The sequence below is a fragment of the Passer montanus genome, unplaced genomic scaffold (assembly GCF_014805655.1).
Source record: "Passer montanus isolate IOZ18808 unplaced genomic scaffold, ASM1480565v1 scaffold29, whole genome shotgun sequence".
In the NCBI taxonomy this organism is placed as follows: Eukaryota; Metazoa; Chordata; class Aves; order Passeriformes; family Passeridae; genus Passer; species Passer montanus.
In genome coordinates, this window is record NW_024367596.1 from 507,720 (window position 1) to 531,598 (window position 23,879).

A 23,879-nucleotide genomic window follows, 5' to 3' on the forward strand; every position below is an offset into this window, starting at 1 on the left:
CGGAGGGGCTGGGCTGAGCTCAGCAGGCACTGCCTGACACTGCTGAGCCCAGGGCTGGGCAGGGCACCCCGTGAGAGTGGCTGGGACTAGGAGATAAATCTATGTATCAAACACCAAAAAAAGAAATGGAGAGGCAGCATGAGATTAAAAGACTACTGCTGCAAGGAGAGCAAAGCAAATGTGTGCTTGCAGCCATGACTGAATAAGAGTGAGGAGGTTGTGGCAGCTGCTGCAGGCACGGTGCTGTCCTGGCCGGAGGGGCTGGGCTGAGCTCAGCAGGCACTGCCTGACACTGCTGAGCCCAGGGATGGGCAGGGCACCCGTGAGAGTGGCTGGGACTCCGAGGGACCCAGCTGGCCCTCTGCCCCTCACCCCACTGGCACTGAGGGCCTCTGCTGAGGAGCATTTGTGCTGAGATTTAGTCCAGCAGGATTGGGTTAATCCCCCGCTGGACACTGCAGCATCCCCTGCCACCTCTGAATTTCCTTACTTATAGTATTCCTTTTGTAATGATTGGAAGGGAGTTCAGAGAAGGTTCAGAGAGATGAAAATCTGCCTTGACCTCTGTTAGCAGGATCCAGTGGCAGGGTAATTGGGAAGTGCTCGCTGCAGGGTCAGGGGATGAATGCTGCCCCAGTTCTGTGCCACTGGCTTCCCGCCTGCGCCTTCCGGCTCCTGGGCACTCTGGACCATTTGTAAAGGTCCATGGAATAAAAGTGAGACAAGAAACCCTACTCCCAGACAGACAAGTCTGCATTTCTTCTGGGAAATTCGCTAAGATCTGTAAATTAAAAGAGATTGAGGGTTAAAGGTGCCCTGAGCTCCAGAGCTCCATGCAAACAAGGAGGATGTAAGTGTTTTGATAGTAGCTGGTGATAGCAAAGCATAAGCACAATTTACCTGGGGCTGTGGTATATTCTGGTAGTCTTTAACTCTCAGTAAATAGCTTTCCTTAAAGACCATGCCTTAGGTGGATAGAAATGCTGTTCTCAGTGGAGAAGTGGAGAGGCTCCTTGTTTCCTGGGAGCCAGAGGACATTGCATTAGATCACAGGAATGATTTTTATGGCTTTAAAGCATTTGAGGGTATGAAGTACATTAAGTGGTTGGGGTGTACAACACGTACTGCCGGGCTTTGGATGTCATCCAGAGAGTTGTGGAACTGCCTAAACCCCAGCACTGAAATGAGGACATGGAGTTTAGTCTGGATTTCAGAATCAGGTTGGTTAACGGCTCCTCTGATTCCAGTGACACGTGTTGTAGTTCCATGTTACCCATTTAGCAGTAATTGGCTCTGACTTTTACATTGTGCTCATGTAAGGTCTCATTTTCCAGTATCTGGTAAGTGTATCTGCTTGTGTTTGCTTTAGCCCATGACATGAGGAACAAAGATGCAGCTTCTAATCCTACTGTGCCCATTCTCTTCTTCAGGGTCGATGTTCAAGGGAAAACTGCAAATATCTTCACCCACCACCACACTTAAAAACGCAGCTGGAGATCAATGGCCGCAATAACCTGATCCAGCAGAAGAACATGGCCATGCTGGCCCAGCAGATGCAGCTGGCCAATGCCATGATGCCCGGAGCCCCGCTGCAGCCCGTGGTACGTGCAGGGTCCCTCAGGAGCTGGGGCTGAGTGAGGCAGCACAGCCTTCCACACCAGGGGAATCCCACAAAGGCTGGGAGTGGGAGAGGAGTCAACAGCACTGACATGCCCCTCCCGATGTCTTTGTGTTGCTTAACTCTACCTTACCTGAAGTAATAGTTTTAATTATTTCAGTAATCTTGGGTTAATTTGTCTTTCACAGCTTTATTGTCAGAGTTTGCAAAGTGAGTTTGCATTAGATTTTCGTTTCCTTTGCAGTATTATGTGCTCTAGGAAACGCCTGGCTTTGAGAAGATCCTCTGGGTGTTTTCTCTTCACTCAAGGGAACTTCTTGCTGGAATTGAGCTTTAGTTCAGGGGAGTTAGGCTCAGCTTGACCATGGCTAGTGCATCAGTCAGTATGAGCCCATGCAGCAGCAGAGAGCTGGGGTGGCTCTGTGCCCTGGCCCAGCAGTGGCCGTGTGCCCCTGGGGCTGTAGGACAGGGGTGTCCCCACTTAGACTGTGCAGCACATCACGATGGCCCTGCGAGCTTCAGAGCCATGCCAGCTGGCTCTGATAACGTGCTGCTATTCTGCAGTGGTCAAAAGGCTGCAGGATATTTATATTGCTAGAAAATAAGCTCGGTAGAAAATAAATGGGGTAGTCTTATTTGCTGTACAGCAGGCACACAGGTGTCTGTTTGAGTGTATTGGGCTGAAATTAAACACCAACATCTCTTAAGTTACACACTAACAGACTGGTTCTATTTTGAAGTTCATGATTACATAGCTGATAACCCAGTAATGAAAAATGCAGTTAATTAATAGTGTATTTAAGAGTAATATTTAATTTCCTGTAATATTTGCCAGGTTGTTTTTCATTCACATAGATGAAGAATCATAAACATTACAGAAATTATACCCATTTAATCAACTCTCATTCTGTTTCTCCAGTAATCCCTGCATGTTTTTGTTCATTATTTCCAATGTTTCTTGCTTCCAAACAATTCAGTCATTTCCTCAGGAATACAGAAACATGTGCTGTTCTCTGCTGTCTGCCTTAAATTGATATGAAACAGAGAAAGAGTTGTTAAGAGTTAAATCTGTAGTTGTTTTTCCCTCTAAAAATTAGTTGGGGAAAAGAACCTAAATGCCTTGAGTAACTGCCTTATTTAGATAGTGAAAGACAAACACTCCTGGCTGAATATTATTTGGCAGTTACACTGCATTTGGGGCCAGGAGAGTTATTTAATCCTTGCCGCAGTGTAGCAGCTCTGTGTTGGGTTTTCACAGCATTATTTGGGCTCTGCACCCAATTATCTTCACACCCACAAGGGCACTTGACTTTTTTTTGAAAACGTGCAAACAAACAAAATAAAATCATATTTGCATGTGCTCTTTCTTCCCCTGGTTTGATGTTTTAGCCTAATGCTAATGTTTTAGCATCTCCCTGATGCAGTGAGTGTCTGATTATCTGCATGGCCAGCCTGTTGAATTCTGTAAAACAGGAGGATTGTGGCTGTGAAACCTCAGGAGTTCCTGAACCAGCTCTAGCTGCAGCAGGGCCAGAAGAGCTTTGCCTGTGCCTGAAGTCGAGTGTGGTCGATGCTCTGTCAGGGCTCTCAGATGCCTTTTCCCCAAGAGCCAGCGTTGTACCTGCTGTGGCCATGTCCCCCTGGTAGCCCAGACTCTCTGTGACCCACAGAGCGTCTGTCATTCATTGTGGCATTGCTGGAGTGTGGATCACTGTGAGTTTGCTCCAGGAGCTGCCACGTGCTGTGAGTGCAGGGAAGCTGGAGGAGGAGAACCAGCAGAGGCTGGTGGGGACATCTGTCCTGTGCTCTTGCAGCAACTGCACAGGTGTTCCCCGTGACCCACAAACACAACAAGTGCTCCTTTCCAGTTAGCAGAAACTCACCTGTTCAGCTCCAGGGGATGCCCAGAGAGTTGTGCTGGTGGCAGCATGGCAAGCTGCTGCACAACAAATGCTAAGTGTCTCTTTCCCCGTGTCCCCTTGCAGCCAATGTTTTCCGTCGCGCCGAGCTTAGCCACCAACGCGTCAGCCGCCTTCAACCCCTACCTGGGGCCCGTCTCTCCCGGCCTGGTGCCCGCCGAGATCCTGCCCACGGCCCCCATGCTGGTGACAGGAAACCCCGGCGTGCCCGTTCCTGCCGCCGCCGCCGCCGCTGCCCAGAAGCTGATGAGGACAGACAGGCTGGAGGTAGGAGCTGCGTGGTGTAGCTTACTCTCACAAGTGCTGTCATTTAGTATGTCTTCTAGGTAGGAAATACTTTCCTTGTGAAAGCAAATAATGCAGGTTTCACTTGGGCCGGTACTGTGGTATCTTTGTGACGGTAAGAACGAGCAGTGACTGAGTGTACAGTAAGTTCAGGCTGCCACTCTGCCTCTGACCCTCCCTTGTAGAAGGAAATGGGAATATTTAGGGATGATCACGGCAGCAGCAAGGGTGCCACGAAGCCGTTGGTGTGTGCCCAGAAGGCGTTAGCTTGGTGGGGGCACAGCCCCTGGGCACTAGGGAGGTGCAGAGCTGCAGCTGCTGGTGCAGATGACTCGGCCTCTCTGGCTCTGGCAGAGGGTGCCCACGCTCCCCTGCTGGCCTCCCGCACCTGGCTTATCACCCTCGCTACAACCCCGACAAGTGTCGGTGCTCTCGAGCTGCTGCTCTCCCTTGCTCCCAATCTTTCTTATCTGAAAGGCCTGACAGTGTTTTCGGCACCTTATCGGTGCTGCGGCAGCGTGGGCGGGGAGCCAGGGACGTGCTGCTGGCTGCCAGAGCTTGGGGCACAGCCCGTGGGCACAGCCTGAGAGCACAGCCTGGGAGCACAGCCTGAGAGCACGATCACAGCCTGAGAGCACAGCCTGAGAGCAGGAGCACAGCCTGAGAGCACAGCCTGAGAGCAGGAGCACAGCCTGAGAGCACAGCCTGAGAGCAGGATCACAGCCTGAGAGCACAGCCTGGGAGCATGGAGTGCAGCCTGAGAGCACAGCCTGATAGTGTGGATCACAGCCTGAGAGCATGGAACACAGCCTGAGAACATAGAGCTCAGCCTGTGGGCACTGCCTGAGAGCAGTTGCTTGGCAGCCCTGGCTGGCTCTGTGGTTAAAAGGCAGTGATGGGGAGGCTGAGCAGCCAGGCTGCCCTGCTGTCACCCTGGTGTGTGCTGGACATGGCAGGGGTGAGGGCTCAAGGCTGCTGTCTCCTGCACGGCTGCTGCTGGTCTCCCTTCTGGCAGTGGGGCTGCTCATTGAGCTCAGGGAGCACGCTGGGAGGAGCAAGAAGGATCTCTGTTTTATGCAGCCTGCTGTATTTGTAACTGTTATTTCTGCCTGTGCATCTGCACGAACAGGGATTGACTCTCCTTCCAAGGGAAATTAATTCCTTTTCCTTAGCTGCATCCCTGACTGACGAGCTGCTGCTCAGAAGGGGCGAGCTGGGAGCAGTGTGGTCATCTGGCAGCCAGCATTTCCCGCTGCTGCTGTCACTATTCTCAGAGCTCACATCACCACAGGTCACCCTCCTGTGGGATCACATCATTTCCCTTTTTAGAGATGTTTTCCCCGAGGGAAGCGTTCCCCAAAGCGCGCTCAGGTTGCAGGGGAGGCAGCCATGCTGAGCTCTGAGCTGGCACACAGGCGGCTGGTTGGAATCACCCAGGGATGGTTTTCCCTTGAGGACTCTGTTTCATGATGGACACCTGCCAGAGGCGGATTAAAACCAAAATGCAATTAGGTAAATTCATAAATAAATCGTAATGGATTTGGAAATGAGCATGGAGAGGAGGATGCCTATGGTGGGAACCCTTTGGGCTGTGCTGCCAAGATCAGCTGCTGTGCTTGATCATGCTTCCAGCCCTGCAGTGCCCACGGATGGTCAGCGCGGGACATGAGGGCTCAAAAGCATCCTGCTCATAAGCAGGATGTACCCACTCTCCCCAGGCACCCTGGAAAGCAGGGGCACTCCTTTGTGTGCCCCTCCAGGGCAGCCCTGGTGCTGGCCACAGGCTGTGACCGCTGTGCACAGGGAGCTGATGTCATCTGGGACCTCAGCATGCAGGATTTGGCCCTCTGGACACTGCATTCTCTTGATATTGCTGTTCAGAGAAGTGCTGCACTGCTGAGCCAGACTCCTCTGCATGACAGGGAGATGCTAGAACAGCACTCTCAGTGTCACAATACTGTTTTTCCCTTCTGCAAATTCAGTTTAAACAGTGAAACATGTAGGTGAGAACATAGTTTGCAAATGCTTTCCAGTACAGTGGTGATCTGATCTGGAGTATCCAAATTTAATATCCAAACACTAAACAAGCATGTAATTTTTATGAACACAAAATATTTGAATGTACTTATAGGCTACAGAAATGCAGAATGGATTTTGGAGATTCTGCATGACCTGGCTGTTACCTCCCAGAGGAGCCAGCAGTGTCTACCTGCTCTTCCAGGGAGCTGCAGCTGTGGCATTGCCATTTGTTGTGGCATGATCAGAGCTTTATAAGGCTCCACTCACTCTCTCTGGGAATGAACTGTCCTGGAGAAAAATAACCACAATGATGTTAGCATCTAATCTTGGAGTATGATTGGTTCTGCTTAGAATTTTAAATATTTATTTTCAAGGGTGATATACACTGGCAGGAATTAAGTCCGCACACGTTCTGGCATACAGACCCAGCCTGTTCCCAGGCTGAAAGCTCTCAGTAAGCACACCTGGGGTTTTCAGGGATGCAGGCAGACCCCACAGCACTGTCTCCTGAATTAATGTGAGTCTTGGTAAAGTGAGGTCGGTGGCTGCTCCTAGCAGTGGGATTGCTTTCATCTGGATTTCATACTGACAGCATGCAGGTCTTGGGTGTCCAGAGCTTTCAGCCGCTCCTGTAAGGAATCTGCATCTCAGGATGGAAATGTCATGGCTTCAGGCTTTTCCACAGCTTTCCTCACACTCCTCCCCTGCAGGAAATATCTTGAACAAAGTGTAATTCTTCAGTGAACTAGAAAAAAAAAGAAAGAAGGACAGGGGTGAGAGAAAAAGGAATTGCCTAACACTTTATCAAAAACAGCTGTTTCTGTTGGAATGCCATCATTTTCTATTAGAAGTGTTCCAAAGTCAGGAATGACCACAGCCAAGCTGCTGTTTTCTGCTTGGTCCTTACGTGCCATGTTTTGCCAGAAAGAAGCAACTTAGAAGTTCTTGGAGCTGGTCAGCTCTGGGTGATCAGCACTGTTGTGCTGGCTGGCATGTGTCACTGCAGGGGACTGGACCAGGGAAGGGATCTGGCTGCAGGGTTACCTGGCAGGCCAGTGGTTTTTTCCAGCCCAGGAGTTTGCCTGAGCTGTTTCTGGCGTGCTGCGGAATCTGTTCTGTGAGCCCTGAGCAAGAGGGCACAGGATGAGCAGGGGCTGTGGAGGGGCAGGGCCTGGCTCACGTGGCTCAGGTGCCAACACACACCTGGAGCCTGTCACCACGTGAAAAAAGTCTATGAACAGGCTTGTGCAGGAATGGCCCTGGACAAATGTGGGGTTTTCACACCCGACCTGGTCCTGGTCCTGCTGGGGGTCAGTTCATACCCATGGAGGATGGGCAGGTGGCACTGGCAGTGGCACGAGCGTTAAACAGCAGCCAGAGGACTGGTGTGAAGGGAAACACCACCAAATCTGGCTTGTTGCAGGGATCAGAGCCAAGGTCCTTGAGGAAATACTTATGATCCAAGCTCACAGGCACTCACCTTGAACAGGAAATTCCATCTAATAAGGGGTTTTATTTTTAGGCAGACCTGAGTTTGTCCCTTTGTTTCCTATGGCCTTTGGAAAACTGGAGTGCAAAGTGTGTTTTGTTGGCAGGTTGGGGAGAACTGTGACAGGATCCCATGTCAGTCTGTCAGACATAGAGTTGGCATGTCTGCAGAGGGGGCCGGTGTGTGTCACACTGGTGACACAGTCCGTGTCTGCAGTGCTTGGGCTCGGGACTGGCTGGAGCCCATGGAGCCCACGGGGACACTGCAGGGGCTGTCACCCAAGCAGCTGCAGTGTCTGAGCCCTCCAGCTCCATCTGGCTGCTGATGTGTGACAGCGAGAGCAGTGGCTGTTGCTGTTCCCCACCTCGTCAGGGTGATGGCTGGGCAGCACAGGGGCCGTGCCACCACCGTGGGCTTGGGCTGGTGTCTCCTGGCGGATGCCTGGATCATGGGGACACATGGACACAGAGTGCCCACCCGGTGGGGCTCCCTGGGGGTGGCCGCACACTGTCCACTCACCTTAATGAGCACATCGAGCACAGCCAGGCCGCAGCAGCGCATGGCCGAGCGCCTTGGGGTGCTTGGGTGGTGCCCAAGAGCAGCCACGGCACACTTCAGGAGACAGAAACAGCCCCTGGGCAGCTCAGGGGGAGCCAGAATGACACCTGCTGTGTGCTTGGCTCTGATCACGGTGGGGTTTCATGCTCCTTGACATCAGAAGTGGCTCTGGAGAAGCCAGTCTCTGCTGCCAGGTCCCTGAGCCCTCCATCCCACTGCAGTGCTCCTCCTGGGCCAGGATCCTTCCTCGCAGTGCTCTCGCAGGCTTTCAGAAAGCTTGTCTCTGCCCCAAGCCTTGCCTGCAACACCCAGCACCAAAAGTAAGTGGCTTTCTTTTCCTGGTGTCACAGGTATGTCGAGAGTACCAGCGTGGGAACTGCAACAGGGGAGAGAACGACTGCCGGTTCGCTCACCCCGCCGACAGCGCCATGATCGACACCAACGACAACACGGTCACCGTCTGCATGGATTACATCAAGGGGAGGTGCTCCCGGGAAAAGTGCAAATATTTTCACCCTCCTGCACACCTGCAAGCCAAGATCAAGGCTGCCCAGTACCAGGTTAACCAAGCTGCAGCTGCCCAAGCAGCAGCGACTGCAGCTGCCATGGTGAGTGTGGGAGCACTTGTGGACGCAGACGTAGACTGAGGAGAGGCAGTGGTGGATGTGTGTTTGTCCTTGCTGAGGAGGGTGCGTGTGCCTGGGGACCCCGGTCACTACACGGTGCAATGAGCTTTCTCAGCATGTGGTGCCAGATCTGCTGTGAAGTAGTTCCTGACCGTTGAGGTGTTTGACTAATTTTGCCTGCTGATGTCCGGAGTACCGTGTGTACCTCTGTGCGTGCATACGTGTGTGCGTGTCTGTTCGTGTGGGCTACTCGTGTCTCTGGTTGGCTGTACCTCTGTGTGTGGGCAGGTGTGTGTCTGTCCAGCTGCACAGCTAGATAAATCCATGTTTAGTTCCTGTAAGTCCGTGTTTGCAGAGGTGTAGTTTGAAGTGGATTGACCATGTCCTGCTGTCCCCGTCCCGTGTCCCCGAGGGCTGGCGGTGGCTGTCCCGGGCGCTAGCGCAGGCCCGTAGCGGTAGCAGCCAGACCTGGGCCCCGTGAGGAGCTGGTGTGCTGGCGAGGCGAGGGCAGCACCGGGGGGCTGTGGTGGCAGAGGGTCCCGCCTGTGCTGAGCCCGTGGGTGTGGGAAGCGGAGCACAGCGGGGGCGGCAGGGCCGGCGGGGCGAGGCGGTGGCCGCGGGTCCGGCGTGCGTGGCCGTGGCCCCACGGCCGGCCCGGCGTGGCGGCCGTGGGCACCCCCTGCTGCCCCGCTGCCCTGCCCGCGGGCCCGTGCATGCCTAGTCTTGTTACCGTTGTACACGGCATCCGGTGATTTGTTTTTATTTGTTTTTTCTCACCTCCCCAAATGCACTGCTGCCCCCATGACGCACCTCTGCTTGCTGTTTATGTTAATGCGCTTGACCCCACTGGCCATTGCCATCATGTGCTCGCTGCCTGCTAATTAAGACTCAGTCGGCTGTCAAATCACTGAAGCGACCCCTCGAGGCAACCTTTGACCTGGTACTATGACCTTTCACCTTTTAGCTTGGCATGTAGCTGTATCGTAGAGTGGAGTTTGGGGTTAATGTGTAGAAATGGACCATCCCGGTTTCCCTCCCCGCGTCCCCGGCGAAGGGCGTGCGGGCGGCCGGCCAGGCTGGGTGCCCTCGCTGCAGCCCCCGCCGCCCCGCGCCCCGCCGGCCCCCTCCCGTCCCCTCCCGTGTCCCCATCCCTGTCCCCTCCCGGGGGCCGGCGCAGGGGCGTTGGCATGGCTTGGCGGCGCGGAGGCGGCCGGGGCCGGCATGGGCGCGCTCTGCATGCCCGGGCAGCGCTGGGGCCCGGGGACTGGGGTGTCACCACGGCCCTGCCATCCGCTCCAGACGGTGACTATTAACATGGCTTCTACGTGTGATCCTCGTGGAGCTAGCAGTGCTGCTTCCCCGAGAGCCTGGCTCCTGGCCCGCCCGAAGCTTTCCCTGGCGTGGCACTGATGCCGGTGCCCACAGCGGCTGTCCCGCCGGTCCCTGTGCCGCCGTAGTGGTAGGCAAATAGTGCTCCCTGGAAAGCTGTTCCCTCGCCTTTTATTTGGTAGTTCAGTCTGCTATGCCGCTTGCTTGCTCATGGAGAAACATGGTGCTGCCTGGTTATTTTGCCTTCTACTGATTTTTCTTTTTTCCTTTTTCTCTCTCCTTTTCTCCTCCCTTTTCCCCTCCCTCCCTCCTTCCCTCCCATCCTCCTCCACACCCCACCCATTCTCTCCCTTTTTTTTTTCTTTTTTGTTACCGGACTTTATTTTTATACCCATCCACCATTCAGGGAATTCCTCAAGCTGTACTTCCCCCCTTACCAAAGAGGCCTGCGCTTGAAAAAACCAATGGTGCCACCGCAGTCTTTAACACTGGTATCTTCCAATACCAGCAAGCTCTTGCCAACATGCAGTTACAGCAGCATACAGCCTTTCTCCCACCAGGTAAGTGCATCACTGGCGCCTTTTCAGGGGCGGGAGCAGGGGGATTTCTGGGAAGAGCACCCCAGGAGGCAGCTGTGGGTTGCTGGTGCAAACGCGGTGTGTGCTGGAGGCCAGGCACAGGCAGCCCCTCCAGCCTGGGCACAGCAGTGCCCGTGCCCTGGGCAGAGGAGGGGCTGCCTGTGGCAACGCTGGCTTCTCTCTGCTCCTCGCAGAAGCTGGGCGGGTGTTTTCCAGTCTAACACAAAATCAGCATCATGCTCTGTCACCCCAAATCAGAATTTGAAATCTCCTCTCTCCTTCCTCTTTCCCTGGATTAACTGCTCTTCCTTCCACATCCCTCAGCTGTTGTGCTTGTTTCCCTGTAAGACCCCTTGGCCTTGGCAGTGGTGGCTCTGAGTCACACACACAAAGGGGTTTTTTAATGAGGATTTAATGGGGTGCAGTGATCCCAGGTGGCACGGGCAGTCTCACAGGTGGAGAATCACAAACCTGCACAAGAAGTCACAGTTTGGGCCTCCACACTGATGTCTCAGGGCTGGTCTTGGACTGAATAAAGCCAAGTGCTTGTTCTCAGACAAGAGTCCTGGTGTAGCTGGTGAAGAGTTGATGCCTGTACCATGGACCAAGCAGAAATCCTTTTGGAGGACTAGTGATGGGACATAAAGTTGGAATATGTGCTTTGGTTCTGCTGATGGCACTGCATGAGAATGATCTCCAGAATGTCCTGGGAGCTTCTGCCCTTAGTTACACAGCTGAGGTAGTTTGTTACACCTGAACCCACACTAAAGCAGCACCATCATTCCAGGAGATGTGCAGAGCTGATAGATCTGTGCTCAAAAATGGGAAAGAGTCTGTGAGGATAGCCCTTCAAAACGCAGACTGGGAAGGGGAAGAAATACAGCTAATCAGTTTCTACCCAAAAATGTAAAGGATTTTATCCTAAATATCTTTGGCAAGTATGTTCCCAGGAGATCAGTACAGTGCCCTTTACTATCCTGTCTTGATCTGGCATGCAGCCAACATGTGTACTTTAAATGGCACAAAAATAAGCTTCTTGATCTAGTGCATTTTAATAATGCAAAAATGCATTGCAGCCACTGAAAGGTATCAGTAAATGTTGCAAAGCTTGCTGGAGTCAATAGCAGGATGGGTTGGGTAAGCTGCAGGTCAGATCCCTAGCCCACATATTAAAATCCATATAAAAATGTGTATGCAGTCATAGACTCATGGAACCACAGAATGGTTTGGGTTGGGAAGGACCTTAAAGACCACCTCATTGCAAACCCTCTGCCATGGGGGGACACCTTCCAATAGACCAGGCTGCTCAGAGCCCCATCCAGATAGACTCAGAATCCTTCCTAAGAATGTTAAACAATTCACAGATCTCTTTTGGCACAGTATAACCAGTGGAGTCTGTAAACATCAATTTTCCAGCTTCCATGAACGCAGCAAGGGGCTGGATGGTTTCTGGAAGCGCTGGAGCTGCCTTTGTACCTCCCCTTCGAACTCAGGGGCTGGGGTTGTGGTTTGTGTGTGCCAGACCCCATTTGCACCTCATCATGGACTGGGGCCTTTCCCATTGGCTCTTGACACACCTTACCTCAGCTCTTCCTCCAGCAGATCCACACTGAAACCTCCAGGAGCTTGGCAGTGGTTCTTGAGGCTTCATTAGACCTCTCCTGACCGCTGAAGTTTAGTGTATGTTACACAAGAAAAGTAAGGGAGTTTTTAGCCTGAGCTATTATGAATTCTCTCTTTATATTTTTCAGATAGCTGCAGTTTGAGCTTTCCAGTAGTCCAGTACATTCCAAAAAGTTTGAAAAATGCCTTTGGCACCTTGCCCTATTCAGTTTGTCCCGCTTCAAGTGAGGCAGGATCAGTTCCTGTTTGGGCACAGGCACCTGGACACAGAGTTTCTCCATCTGTCCCTGCGAAGCCGCGGAGAGCACAGAGCGTGGGTGCCCCCAGCTCCACGGCCACGGAGCAGGGCCAGGGCAGCTCAGTGGGATCTGAATTAAAGTGACATTTTTCAGGTTCAGACACCCAAGGTGTAAGTGCTCATTTGTGTTCCTGGTTGCTCCAGGCAGAGTGTGCAGGAGGGCTGGAGGGCAGGACACCTGCAGAACCTGCACAGGGTGGGTGTGCCTAGGGTTGGTCCCCTGTGGGCAATCTGGGCAGGACCCTCCTCTCTGCAGGGCACTTCACTCCTCATGTTCTACCACTGATACTCCAGAAAACCTCAGATAACCTCCTCTGAATTGTGAGGCATTGTTCTGGCTGGCTGTGTGCCAGGGATGTGAAGCACATCCAGGGAACATCCATGCCTGGGAGTGGACACTGCACTCCAGCACGCCTTAAGTGATTAAATGTTCTTCAGACATTCATATCACCAGTCTCAACTGAAGCTCCCTCTGTGCACGGCTCCCCTCTTGAGGTGTCCCCAAAACCGTGGCTGCTGGAAGCTGTCCCCAGACTGAGAGGAGAGTTTAGGGGTGTTGCAAGCAAGAGCCAGGAACATTTGTGCTGTTGAGATAAGGGCAGTTATTCTGCTGAGTCAGGAGCTCTGCATGCCTGGGTTTGGTGCCTGGGTCCTGCTGCCAGCTGGGGACACCTCAGCAGACGTGGGTGACGCTCCTGCTGTGAGCGTGCAGAGCTCCAGGTCCTCAGGCCTTCCCCTGCCCCGTGTCCTGCAGCGCCTGGGGCTGGCTGCATGCTCCTGGGGGCAGCTGAGGGACGCCCTGCCCGTGCCTGGGACTGTCCTGTGCCTCAGCTCCCTGTCTCCTCAGGAGTGCGAGTGCAGCTGCTGTGCCCCAGGTGTGTCCCCCAGGTGACCAGACTGGCCTTGAGAGGTGACATCCTCCAGAGCAAGGGGTCGGGTTGGCAGGGTGCTCCCAGGAGCTGACATCGTGCTGCAGCTGCAAGGGGCAGGACTGCAGCTGACCCCCAGAGCCAGTGAGGAAGGGCTGCAGCTGCCTCTGCATCGTGTTAACCCGTTGTGTATTTTTTCAATTACTGCAGCTTCAGCACCAGAGACTCCCTTGTTCCTGGCTGGGACTCAGTGCCCAGAGGCTTTCCTAAAGCACTTTCCTCCCCGGGGCTGCTGGGCCTGTGCAAAACCACTGCTTTCCCCCAAAACATTGGGGAGGGGAAGGTCACACACCACTGCTCACCTCCACAGGAGTCCTTGTGCTGTGTGGAGTGTTGTTTTTAAATAGGCATTAAAGACTGGGCAGAAGAAATAGACTGAGGGGAATAATACAAGGGAGAAAATAGAAAAACTAATTAAAACAAATAAACCTAGAATATTTATCAAAATAGCTTTATTGTGCTGCAGAAATTATGAAGTTATGGTCAGTTAAGTCAGAACATCCGCAAATTAAAATTCTGCCTTGTGTTGAACAGCCAGGCAACATTGAAAGTGAACATTTGTTATTCATGTGTTCTCACTAGTCAGTCAAAGCTTCTGAAGTCAAGCTGAATATTAGGATCATAGCAAAAATTATTTTTATTACTGGTAAGAGGGTCATAAAGCTTAATATCTGTGTTTGGGAGTTATGCCACCCCAGCAAGCATTCTTTCTGCCTCATGTTCATTTGCTTTAATTCCCTTTCAAAAACTGTATGCACTGGTCATAATGTTAATGATGATCATTCAGGCTGAAATTTGGAGCTTTTCTCTGAAAAGTGTTACAGGGATGTTTCAGAGTGGTTATGATACCCAGCTCATGTGCAGCAGGTAGATACACCTGTGCATGGAGGCATGGACCACTGCAGGGTGCCCAGCCCTGTGCACGGGGCACTGCTGCAGAGCCACAGCTCAGAGCTTCTCTGAAAGCCCACTGACCCCACTGAGAGCCCACCACAGGGACCAAGAGAGCAGTTCTGCTTACTGTTTGTACTTTTTAGCCAAATTCTGCACCATTTTTCAGTCTTGCAAGTGATCCCCTTGGCTTCAGCCGTGCTTTGTGCCAGGGGAGGGCAGGGGAGGCACCCTTCCTTTACCCTGTCTGTGCCAGTGTTCTCAGTCTCTCCAATGATGCAGAGGAGTAATTAGGAAACATGATGATGTCCTTGCCTTTGTTGCCTTACAGGTGCAGCAGTGACAGAGGATAACTGTGGCCCCAGCAGTAATTAAACTGGCCTTTTTCCCTGCACAGTTAACTGCTCCTGAGGCTGTGCATCCCCTCCCACGCTTGGCACAGCTGGAGCCATTGCCTGTCCCCAGTACAGCCACAGGATGTCACTGAGGCAGCCCTGCCTGGCTGCCTCTGGCAGTCTGCTAGGATATCTCATTCCTAGATTTCAGAGTTTATTTCTGTTTCAGCTGTGTCACTCATCATTAACAGTGTTAATAAATGTTATTTGTTACATTAAAAAGTAAATAATTTATTAAAAATGGATATTCTGGAAGATCAGTATATGTTTATCATCTTGGAAGCAGAAATAGAAGATTGTGAGATCAGTCTGGTGAAAGGCATTTTGCTGTGTAACTTAAAGAGAATTGCCAGCTGGGTGATACTTAAAAATGATGCCAGAATGATCCCAAAAACACCTTCCTGCTCCTGGTTCTGTTTGCAGGGCAGAGCTCTCCAGGTGTGTGGTCTGAAGGGAGCTGGGGCTGTGAGCCCCAGCTTGAAATGCATCCTACAGTGTAGAACAGGAGGCTGAACAGGGGCTGTGGGGTGTCTCTGGGAGCTGCACAGGGCACAGGGGTCATTCAGCCACGGCTCTGGGCCACGTGAGGAGCAGCCAGAGTGGGGACAGCGTGGGGACAGCGGGGTCACTGCCCCTTCTCTGCAGCTCCAGGGCTCGGGGCTGCAGCCAGAGTCCTGCCTGACAGGTCACCTGGAGCCTTGCATCCCTGGGCTCTGCAGCAGTCAGGAGGAGAGGAGAGGAGAGAGGAGAGAGGAGAGGCTCTGTCACCTCCCACTGTCCATCTGGACGGCTCCAGCAAGGACAGCAGGGCCTGGTCCCTGGTCCCTGCACTGGGGACCGCAGGCAGCAGGCAGGGTGACTTTGAAGCATCTCTTCTGATCTGAGAAGAGCAGGGAAAGGACCATGACCAGGCTTGTGTAAAAGGCAGAAAGGTCTCAGGAGCTGTGAGTTAGAGTGAGGAAGGCTTTCCTGGCCCTGCTCTGGGGCCAGCAGGGTCCCAGCACAGCCCCGGCCGCTGCCCTGTGCCCGAGGCCTCGTTCTGATGGATCACTGTGCTCTTGTGTGGTTGATTGTGCTGACAGTTACATGCCACTGTGCCCGTAATAACAATTTTTCTTCTTTGTTCAATGAAATTTCTAATTACACGTGTGATGGGTTGTTTTAATTCTTTTCCCTTTCCAAATCCACCTTCCTGTTGCAATGCATGATGAGCAGGCTCAATATTGTGCATGACACCCGCTACAAGTGTTGGTAGGTGCCAGCTTTGTTTCTTGATTATCTTAAACCTGTGGTGCAGCTCACAGACCCTCAAAATCCACTGCTAGATTTAACGTACAGCCCTCGTGCCAGTCCATCTCCCCGAGCCTCCTGCACTAACACCTGTCAATTAAATGGGATTGTTTTATTTAATTGACATGGACACGTAGATGTTAATTTTGTACAGCAGTTTTTAATTGCACATTGTTCCTTGGTGGATTTTGACTGGACTATGAGTTCCAGTGTTTAGAAACTATCTTGTGTTAACTAAAGACTGTATCTTACCATAGCCATGTAGCTGTATTCTGTCCTTCTACAAGATTAATTTCTGTTAGCAGTAAATATTTGGGTTGAATTTCTAAAAGACAAAAATTTGTAAATATAAGGGCGTTGAAAAAACTCTTGTTTTTCATATTGAAATGGTTAAGCTTGTTTGTGTCGATTTTCTTGATTTGATGGTAACGAGCATTTTCCCCTTTTTTTTCTCTTTCATCTCCCTCCCCTCCCTCCTGGAATGTTGTCCTGCTTTGCACTGTGGTTGCATGTCACGCGCTGGCAATGATGTCTCGGGCTTTTTGCTGTGGTAAACCATGCTCAATGACTCCCACGTGTCGCTCTGGTCCCATACTGCTACACTCTTCTGTATGTTTGCTTATTTGATTTTCCTTCCGAAAGTTCCCATGGTGCACGGTGCTACGCCAGCCACTGTGTCTGCAGCAACAACATCTGCCACAAGTGTTCCCTTCGCTGCAACAGCCACAGCCAACCAGGTTTGCTAATTTACAGCTTTGTTCCTTACAGACGACTCGAAATCGGTGCTTTAATGAGCATGGGGGTTTGGATCTGACCTCTTGTTGGCCTACACATTCTCTCAGAGAGCTGCAGCACAGCTTAATCAGCCCTTAGCTGTGCTCCAAAGGTGCTGCAGTTCTATTTCTGATGCTAAAAATAATTGACAATAGAGTTTCTGACTCAGTCTTGACATTTATGGGCCATGCTGCTTATTTCTGTTCTCAGGGATGCAAAGAGCAAGGGATAATACACAAACCCATGATTTATTTCCCTTTCTGTGGAGCCAGCAGCTCCTTTCAGGGCAGAACTCAGGGAAAGCTAGGGGAGTCTTTGTGCAGAGGGGTTGCAGATTCTTACAGTCTGAGTTTAGCAGTCCAAACATGTTCTGACTCTCCTCTTCCAAGTGTAAAACAAAACCCTGTGAGCATGGGCCACACAGAAACTTCCTTGAAGCCTTTGTTGCCGCCTGGTGATTCTCCTTGGAATGGCCCATTGCTTTGAACAGAGCTCAGATAAGAAAATGCCCATTAGAGTCTGGGTTTATTTCTCAAAAGCCACCCCAGTCACTGCCGTGTTTGGATGTATTTCAGGAATATGAGAGTAATGCTTTACCACGTAAGTGATTAGAAGTCCTGCCAGGAAAGCCAGAACCAGTGCTCTAAAGATGAGTCCCTGGGCCAGAGGAGTGGCTGGAGCTGCACCTGAGCACAGGACGCTGTCAGAAAAGCAGATTTCTATACAACATCTGGCTGAAAGTGCAACAATAAAAACGTTTTAAAGAGTCTCCTGTTCCTCTTCTAAAAGCCAATTATTTTTTGAGATTTACTGGGCAGTTAGTTGTCCATGCCAGGAAGCTGTCAGTTCTGGTCTGATGTGCAGGTCTTGCTTCCAGCTCAGTGGGATCACATGTGTGTCCCTCAGAAAAGAGAGCTCCAGGTTCTCCTCAGCGTTGTGCAGGTGTGCTCCTGTGCAGGTAAATGTCAGTGTTAAGGCAGGCTTACCTGAAGCACTCGGCTCCTGGCTCAGGACAGGTGGTTCCTCAGCACACCCAGAGCTGCAGAGTGAGCCCCAGGGCATCTGGCTTTGAGCCTTTGCACCTTTACCTGTTGAGCACTACCATTTTGTGCTGCCCCAGCTGTACATCCCTCGTTAACCTGTCTGCTTCCTCATCTCTCAAAAATACAATTCCCAAATGGCATCATTGCAGTGACACCTGGGCGTGCACATCCCAAGCCTCCAAAGGGACCTGGATATTGTAGAATGCCAGAAACAGCCCAGGTTAGTCTGCTCAGCAGCTAGCACCTTCTTCTCTTGAGAAGTGTTTGCTGAATGAACAGCTCACTCAGAGCTTTAAACTCGGCCTGAGAATTTGTGTTTTGAAAAGTTAGTTCATAGGTGGGGCTACCTCTGCATATGTGCCACCTCAGCAAGCAACCTCCTGTATGCCCAAAGTCTCTTAATATTGTAGCTTATTGCACCAGACAGTTACTTTCAGTGGGTCTCTGTATCCTGTGCATGTCCTGAGGGTTGTGAGAACAAGACAAGCCACAGAAAAAGTAATTTTTTTAAATCCCCTCTCTGTTAGTAACCAAGCACTTCTCAGGGAGATCCCAGGGAAAACCTTCTGCTGTAGAATCTGGTCATTTCATGCCTTTCCTCCCCAGAGCCTCATAACACACTTAGTGCAGTTCTGCAGCCAAACCTCCATATATACATATATACCCATATATGTATATACCATGTGAGCAATGCTGAAGGTATTTAATGCCACCCAATGCCGTGTGCCTGCATGCCAAAGGCTAAAGATGTGGCCCTTCATCTTCCCGGGCTGGTGTGGAAGGTCCTTGGTCTGGTCGACAGCACTGCCCCTGATGCTGCTCCAGTCGGGTGCCGCAGCCTGTCCTGCAGCAGCAGGAAAACATGGTATGAGAAGCTTCATTCTGCTCCAAGCCCGTTTCTGTGGAGTTGGCAATGCTGTGATGTGTGAGCTGCCAGGGGAGGAGAGGGCACACGGGTGGAAAACAGCAGCAGGACCTGCCAATGAGTTAGCTGAGAAGAAACCCCCCTTCTCTTTACTGGGCAGATTCACAGGGCAGCCCATCAGGAAAAAGGGTCTTTCCAAGTGCCACAGCCATTTGGGATGGTGCAAATCCACGTTGTGTCCTAGGCCCCAGCACAGTTCCCTGTGCCTGGGCACGTCTGCTCCCCTGGGCACTGCGGTGCCACCGTGACCCACGGCCGGGGCACAGTGTCACCTGTCAGTGGCACTGCTGGCAGTTGGCTCCATGGAATCCTGCTTTGTTCAGCGGGACACTGAGCGGTGGGCACTTGAGGGGAGCCACGTGCTCGGTGCTCTGTGTGCACGCTGGGGGGAGTTTCCCTGCCTGGGAGGCTTTGCTTGCCGGCTGCTCCGCGCAGTGCCGCAGCTGCTGCGCGAGGGGCACAGCTCTTCTCTCTCACCAGCCATGAAGATCAAGCTCAGGGCATCGTAGGCTTGGCATTCAAAACCCAGGACAGTGACAGCAGTGAACACTTCACAGAATCACACTGAAACGAGGCCACTGTAGAATTTACCATCTGAGACACTGAAAGCACAGAATTTTGTGTAGGCCAACAAAAAGGGCTATTTTCAATTACTGCACTGCATGACTTGTAGATGTTAACTTCTCCTATTTCCTGAACAATCAATAATACTTATTTATATTTGTCCAGTAGTACTTAACCCAGTGTTTTCCAGTTAAAAGTTGCTATTGTAGCACTTCAGTTGACTTTAACTTATAGTTACGATATAAAATCCACCGACTCACAGCTGATCCTCCCTTTCCCAAACTGATGTTCTGTAGCAAATGCTGTGCCTCCGGGTGGGCTCGTTGCACCTGTCACTCACTGTTTACATTTCTTACCTGTAGATACCCATAATATCTGCCGAACATCTGACTAGCCACAAGTATGTTACACAGATGTAGACATTTGGTCATCAAACAGTAAGTTCCCAATGTGTTGTTGCTGTATTTTTTCTTACTCTTATGTGTGCAGTTTGTTGCTGTAAGGGACAGAATGTTTTTATCTTCTTTCTAAGAAAACCAGTAAGCTCTGGGGGCAGAGGCTCTGACCTCCCTGAGGGGCCATTCCTGCCCGAGGGGAGATCCCACGGGTAGCGGTGGCCCCATCGTGTGTCAGTTTGTACATGCCCACCCAGCAAAATCAGGGTTCACAGAGCTTTATGTTCTGTCTGTGGTGGCCTCAGCACTGACCTGAGCTGAGGGCAGACTCGGGAAGATTATTCCATCAGGTTCTCTTCAAAAAGAATGGCTTTTGACTCTCAACATTTGGAACCCCGGCATTTTCCTGGGAAACTCATTTTTCTCCTGTTATTGTGGGATTCCCCTCCTGCAGCCATCCCATCCCAGGATGGCTCCTCTTTTGTGTTACTTTCCTCTCTTCTGTGCTCCATTTCTGCTCATTTTTATTGAATTCCTTGGCCATAATGGAATTATTTCTGAGGCTGAGGATTGACCCTTTGGCCACAGTGGGTTTGGAATCACGGCTGCTCCGTTCAGCTGAGCACAAACATTGTTCAGCTGCTGGGTGGGTGCAGGGAGGGCGGATGGCTCGGGCTGGGGTGGATGGAGTGCCCCAGGTGGGATGGGATGCTTCTGCTGCCAGGGGCTCCTGCAGGGACACGGCCCCCGTGCCACGTATGACACCGAGTCCTGGCTGTGCCGAGAACACGTTGTGCTCTTCCCTTCCCAGATGGTGTCGGCGGCGAAGAGGCCGGATTTGGGTGGGAAGAGGCCGAGCTCATTAGCCATAGTGTATGTAAATACTGTCCAGCAGCACTGGGAACCCCTCAGCAGTGACATCACACATTGCATGTTAACGAGACGAAGCGAGGCCGTGGGACTCCACTGCACACTGTTGCCTATCTACTTTGTACATTGAATTGATATTTGTGCTGAGGTGATCTTGTCCAGCCTGCAGCATCGCCCGCCTTTCCCGCGCGCTGCCGGCGGCTCCGGGGCTGCTCCCACAGCCAGGACTCCGCCCGGAAAGACCGACGATGCTGCAGCCAGAAACCTATTATGTATTGGTACGTCTGTAGACCAAGATATAATTTTTTAAAGTAAGTTTATTTCTTTCAAGGTTTACAAATAACAAAGGTGCACCTTGTATTTAAAATTGCCATTATAGACGAGAGCGTGCATGCACAGTAATTTTTGTTTAAGAGTAATATTTTTAATGTAATAGATTGTAAGAAATGAGAAGAGAGGAATCTGACAGAGATGAATGTGCCAAGCAAAACCACAACTGTGTATATTTTAAAGCACATCAATGGCTTTAAGTACCACGTTGTTAAGGATTCTCATGAAGTGCCATAGACTGTACATCCATCAGAGTATTATTTCCGCAGTGTTATTTTCAGAACCACGTTTTCACTGACTTGATGAGTACTGATCAGTCAAAGGGCACCATTCTGTTTCAAACCAAAGCTGTCTCAGAAATGGCCAATTGCTCCTCACAGCCAGTGGGCAGCAGCAGAGAGATGCTCCAGCTGTGCACAACCCTTATGGACAATATTATCTATAAACTCTCCCAAGGCGTTGTATGTCATATTTATGCATAGTTACTGTATAAGGTGATCTGCAAAGGGAAAAGCCATTTCTGAGACACAGTAACAAATGTTTGAGGAACTTCTTTTGCGCTATTTATAGCCTCTGTCGCGAGTCACAAGGACTATAAATGTTTTGCAGAGATGGGTTTCACTTTAATTCATCAAGTCCCGCGTCCGCGGCGACTCTAAACAAAGACGCAGAAGCACTGACAGCAGATGCATGACAAACCAAAATAGGACAAATGAGACGTTAATTAGTGTAGAAATTGGGTGGGTTAATACTCGGGTGAGTTTTATATGTGATTTTTTTTTGTTCAGATTAACTGCTTATAGCCTTAGAAAGCCTTTACAAAATACAAACAAACAAATAGATGTGCATTCAAGTTCTAAGAATGGATTCATCCAAAGGAATTCCTTTTGTGGTTTGGATGTTGCAGCCAGTAAAGGATATTTTTGCTCTGTTCAGCCAGGGGCTGCCTGGGGCCAGGCCCCGGGTGGGCAGGGAGGGAGAGGCGCGGGTTCGGTTGTAGAACTCGCCATACTCCGAGTTTACCGCGAGTTTTTATGCTTGAGAGAGATGCTTTATAGATAAGAATGATGTGTTGATTTTCCTGATTGTACTGTACATCTATTAAAGCCTTAGATTATTACATTACGGGTTAAAACCCATACCAATGTAATTTCAATCGTGTTAAGAAAGTATAGGTGACTTCACATGTTATTGTAGTGACTTACCATAGAGAATTTACTTATTTTTTTCTTGTTAAAAGTGTAGTTTTTATTTCTTACATTTATTAGCTCGTTTTCATTTTCTATTACCAGTTGATACCATTTCAGTTCATAGAATTTTGTTTTATTAGAATTTACTGATGACTTTTTCAAAATACAAAAAAAAAAAAGTAGTTTTCTTCATAACATACTCAGTTTGGAATCTATATGTAGTGTCTTATGAGTATTCGTATTATTGTTAACTAAATGATTTCTATTTTACTGATCTAATACGACAATGTAAGAATGTCAGTCATTGTTAGTTCTTGTCTAGTTTTCATTCAAAGAACAAAGATCTTTTATATGGATATCTTATAATTATATAATCATTGCTAAGTAAGAAGTTAAGTTGTTGCTATGGCAACAATCCTGGCAGACAATTGAGTAATATTTTGATGATTTATTTTGTTTGTAATTAGTTATTATGAGAAAAAAAAAATCTAGTTCCTAGATATTAGAATAAAATTTATTTTCTACTGTATCCATTTCAAATGTTAAAATATTGTTTAAATATTTTTTGAAATCCCTGAATATCAGGCCTTGTTATAAATAAGCTGCATAATCAATAGATCAAGGGACTTTTTGTTGATAATCCAAATACTCAAAGTTTACATAACAAGAATTCTAGTGTGTGTGTGCAAACTCTTGAGGGTTGATTATGCTGCAGTTGGGACGTCGAGAGCGAAGGTTGACTTTTTGCACTTCTGTATATAGTCAAAAAAGAGAGAAACCTGTATAATAGTAAGATCTTATTTTGAATAAAAATGTCTATAATTACAAGGAGTTTTGTTAAGGCTAAATAAAATGACAGGCTGAACAAAATTGCTTGCAAAAGTGGCACAGAGTTAGCACTCCATCCCCCTTCCAAAAAGTTGCTTTGCTTTATGTGGACAGCTTGTAGTTTGCCAGGATTTTTTCAGCTGGAAAGATCTGCCATCCTTCCGAGATCTCATGACTGACAGAAGCTCCACTGGGTCAAATCTGCCTGAAAATCATTAAGAAACAAAAAAAGGAAAAAAAAAAAATAAAAAAAAAAAAGCAGGTACTTCAGCCCATCCAGGGAATCATGGCTCAGATATTCCGTACATTATTCAAAATCTACTGCATGTTTAAAGTATCAAAATATATTAAAGATATATGCTATTCAAACCAGTTTCTGACAATTTCAGTGGTTTCTTGTTCACAAAAAAAGATTCTTCAAAACAAATACTGACATTCACAGAGTTCAACCATGGACAGGCAAACGGAACAGCACCCGTAGCTGTAGGTAGGGGATTCTTTTCTCGCTGTAGTGGTCCTGTTCTTTCAGCAGGTGAGGAACAACCTGGGAGATGTTCCCTTTTCACGGAAAGCGCTGCAGGAGCCTGGTCATCCTGCGCGTGCCAAGGCTGGGAGCAGGCGTGGGGCTGGGAGCTGACCCCAGTCAGTAATTAATGAATTAACTGCTGCGCTCGCAGCCCCGGCTCATCTGCGGGAAGGACGGGCGCGCTTGGGTTTGCTCTTACGTAACCACAGACTTACTTTGCTTGTAGTTGCTCCAGTTACGTACTCTGTCCTGGGCTGCAATTTGGGTTTATGCTTATTTTATTATTACTGCTATAGTTGACCTTGCTGTATGGAAAAAATAAAGTGAAATTGCCCTAATCAAAGTTCTCTTTCTTCATTATCTTTTCCTCCACCAGGTTAAAAGTGGCTCCACTGCTTTACATAGGCTTGAATGTGTCTGAGCACTTGTGGGACTGCCCACAATTTATTTGGTACTGGGGCTTTTCTGCACCAGCACGTTCCATCCACAGGATGTGTATTAAAATGCCACCTGTTGTGGATGTTCCTGTTGGAACATCCTGTGGATGTTCCTGGGGGTAAATGCAAAGCACCAGGATCTCTGGATCA

The 23,879-nt window shown here is 49.9% G+C and overlaps 1 protein-coding gene across 16 annotated transcripts in view; it reads left to right on the forward strand.

The window, feature by feature from the left end:
- The window catches only part of MBNL1 (muscleblind like splicing regulator 1), a 64,561-nt gene extending 40,931 nt beyond the window's left edge, over window positions 1–23,630 (forward strand). For 2 of the 16 annotated variants that reach the window (XM_039713483.1, XM_039713484.1), the window contains exons 3-8: window positions 1,431–1,601; window positions 3,604–3,804; window positions 8,239–8,496; window positions 9,401–9,454; window positions 10,250–10,403; window positions 12,173–14,475. In XM_039713483.1, the coding sequence (XP_039569417.1) occupies window positions 1,431–1,601; window positions 3,604–3,804; window positions 8,239–8,496; window positions 9,401–9,454; window positions 10,250–10,403; window positions 12,173–12,426 (1,092 nt within the window). In that variant the 3' untranslated portion in view covers window positions 12,427–14,475. The other 14 variants (XM_039713497.1, XM_039713496.1, XR_005627975.1 and 11 more) reach the window with 13 other exon arrangements.
- Window positions 23,631–23,879: the final 249 nt, after the last annotated feature.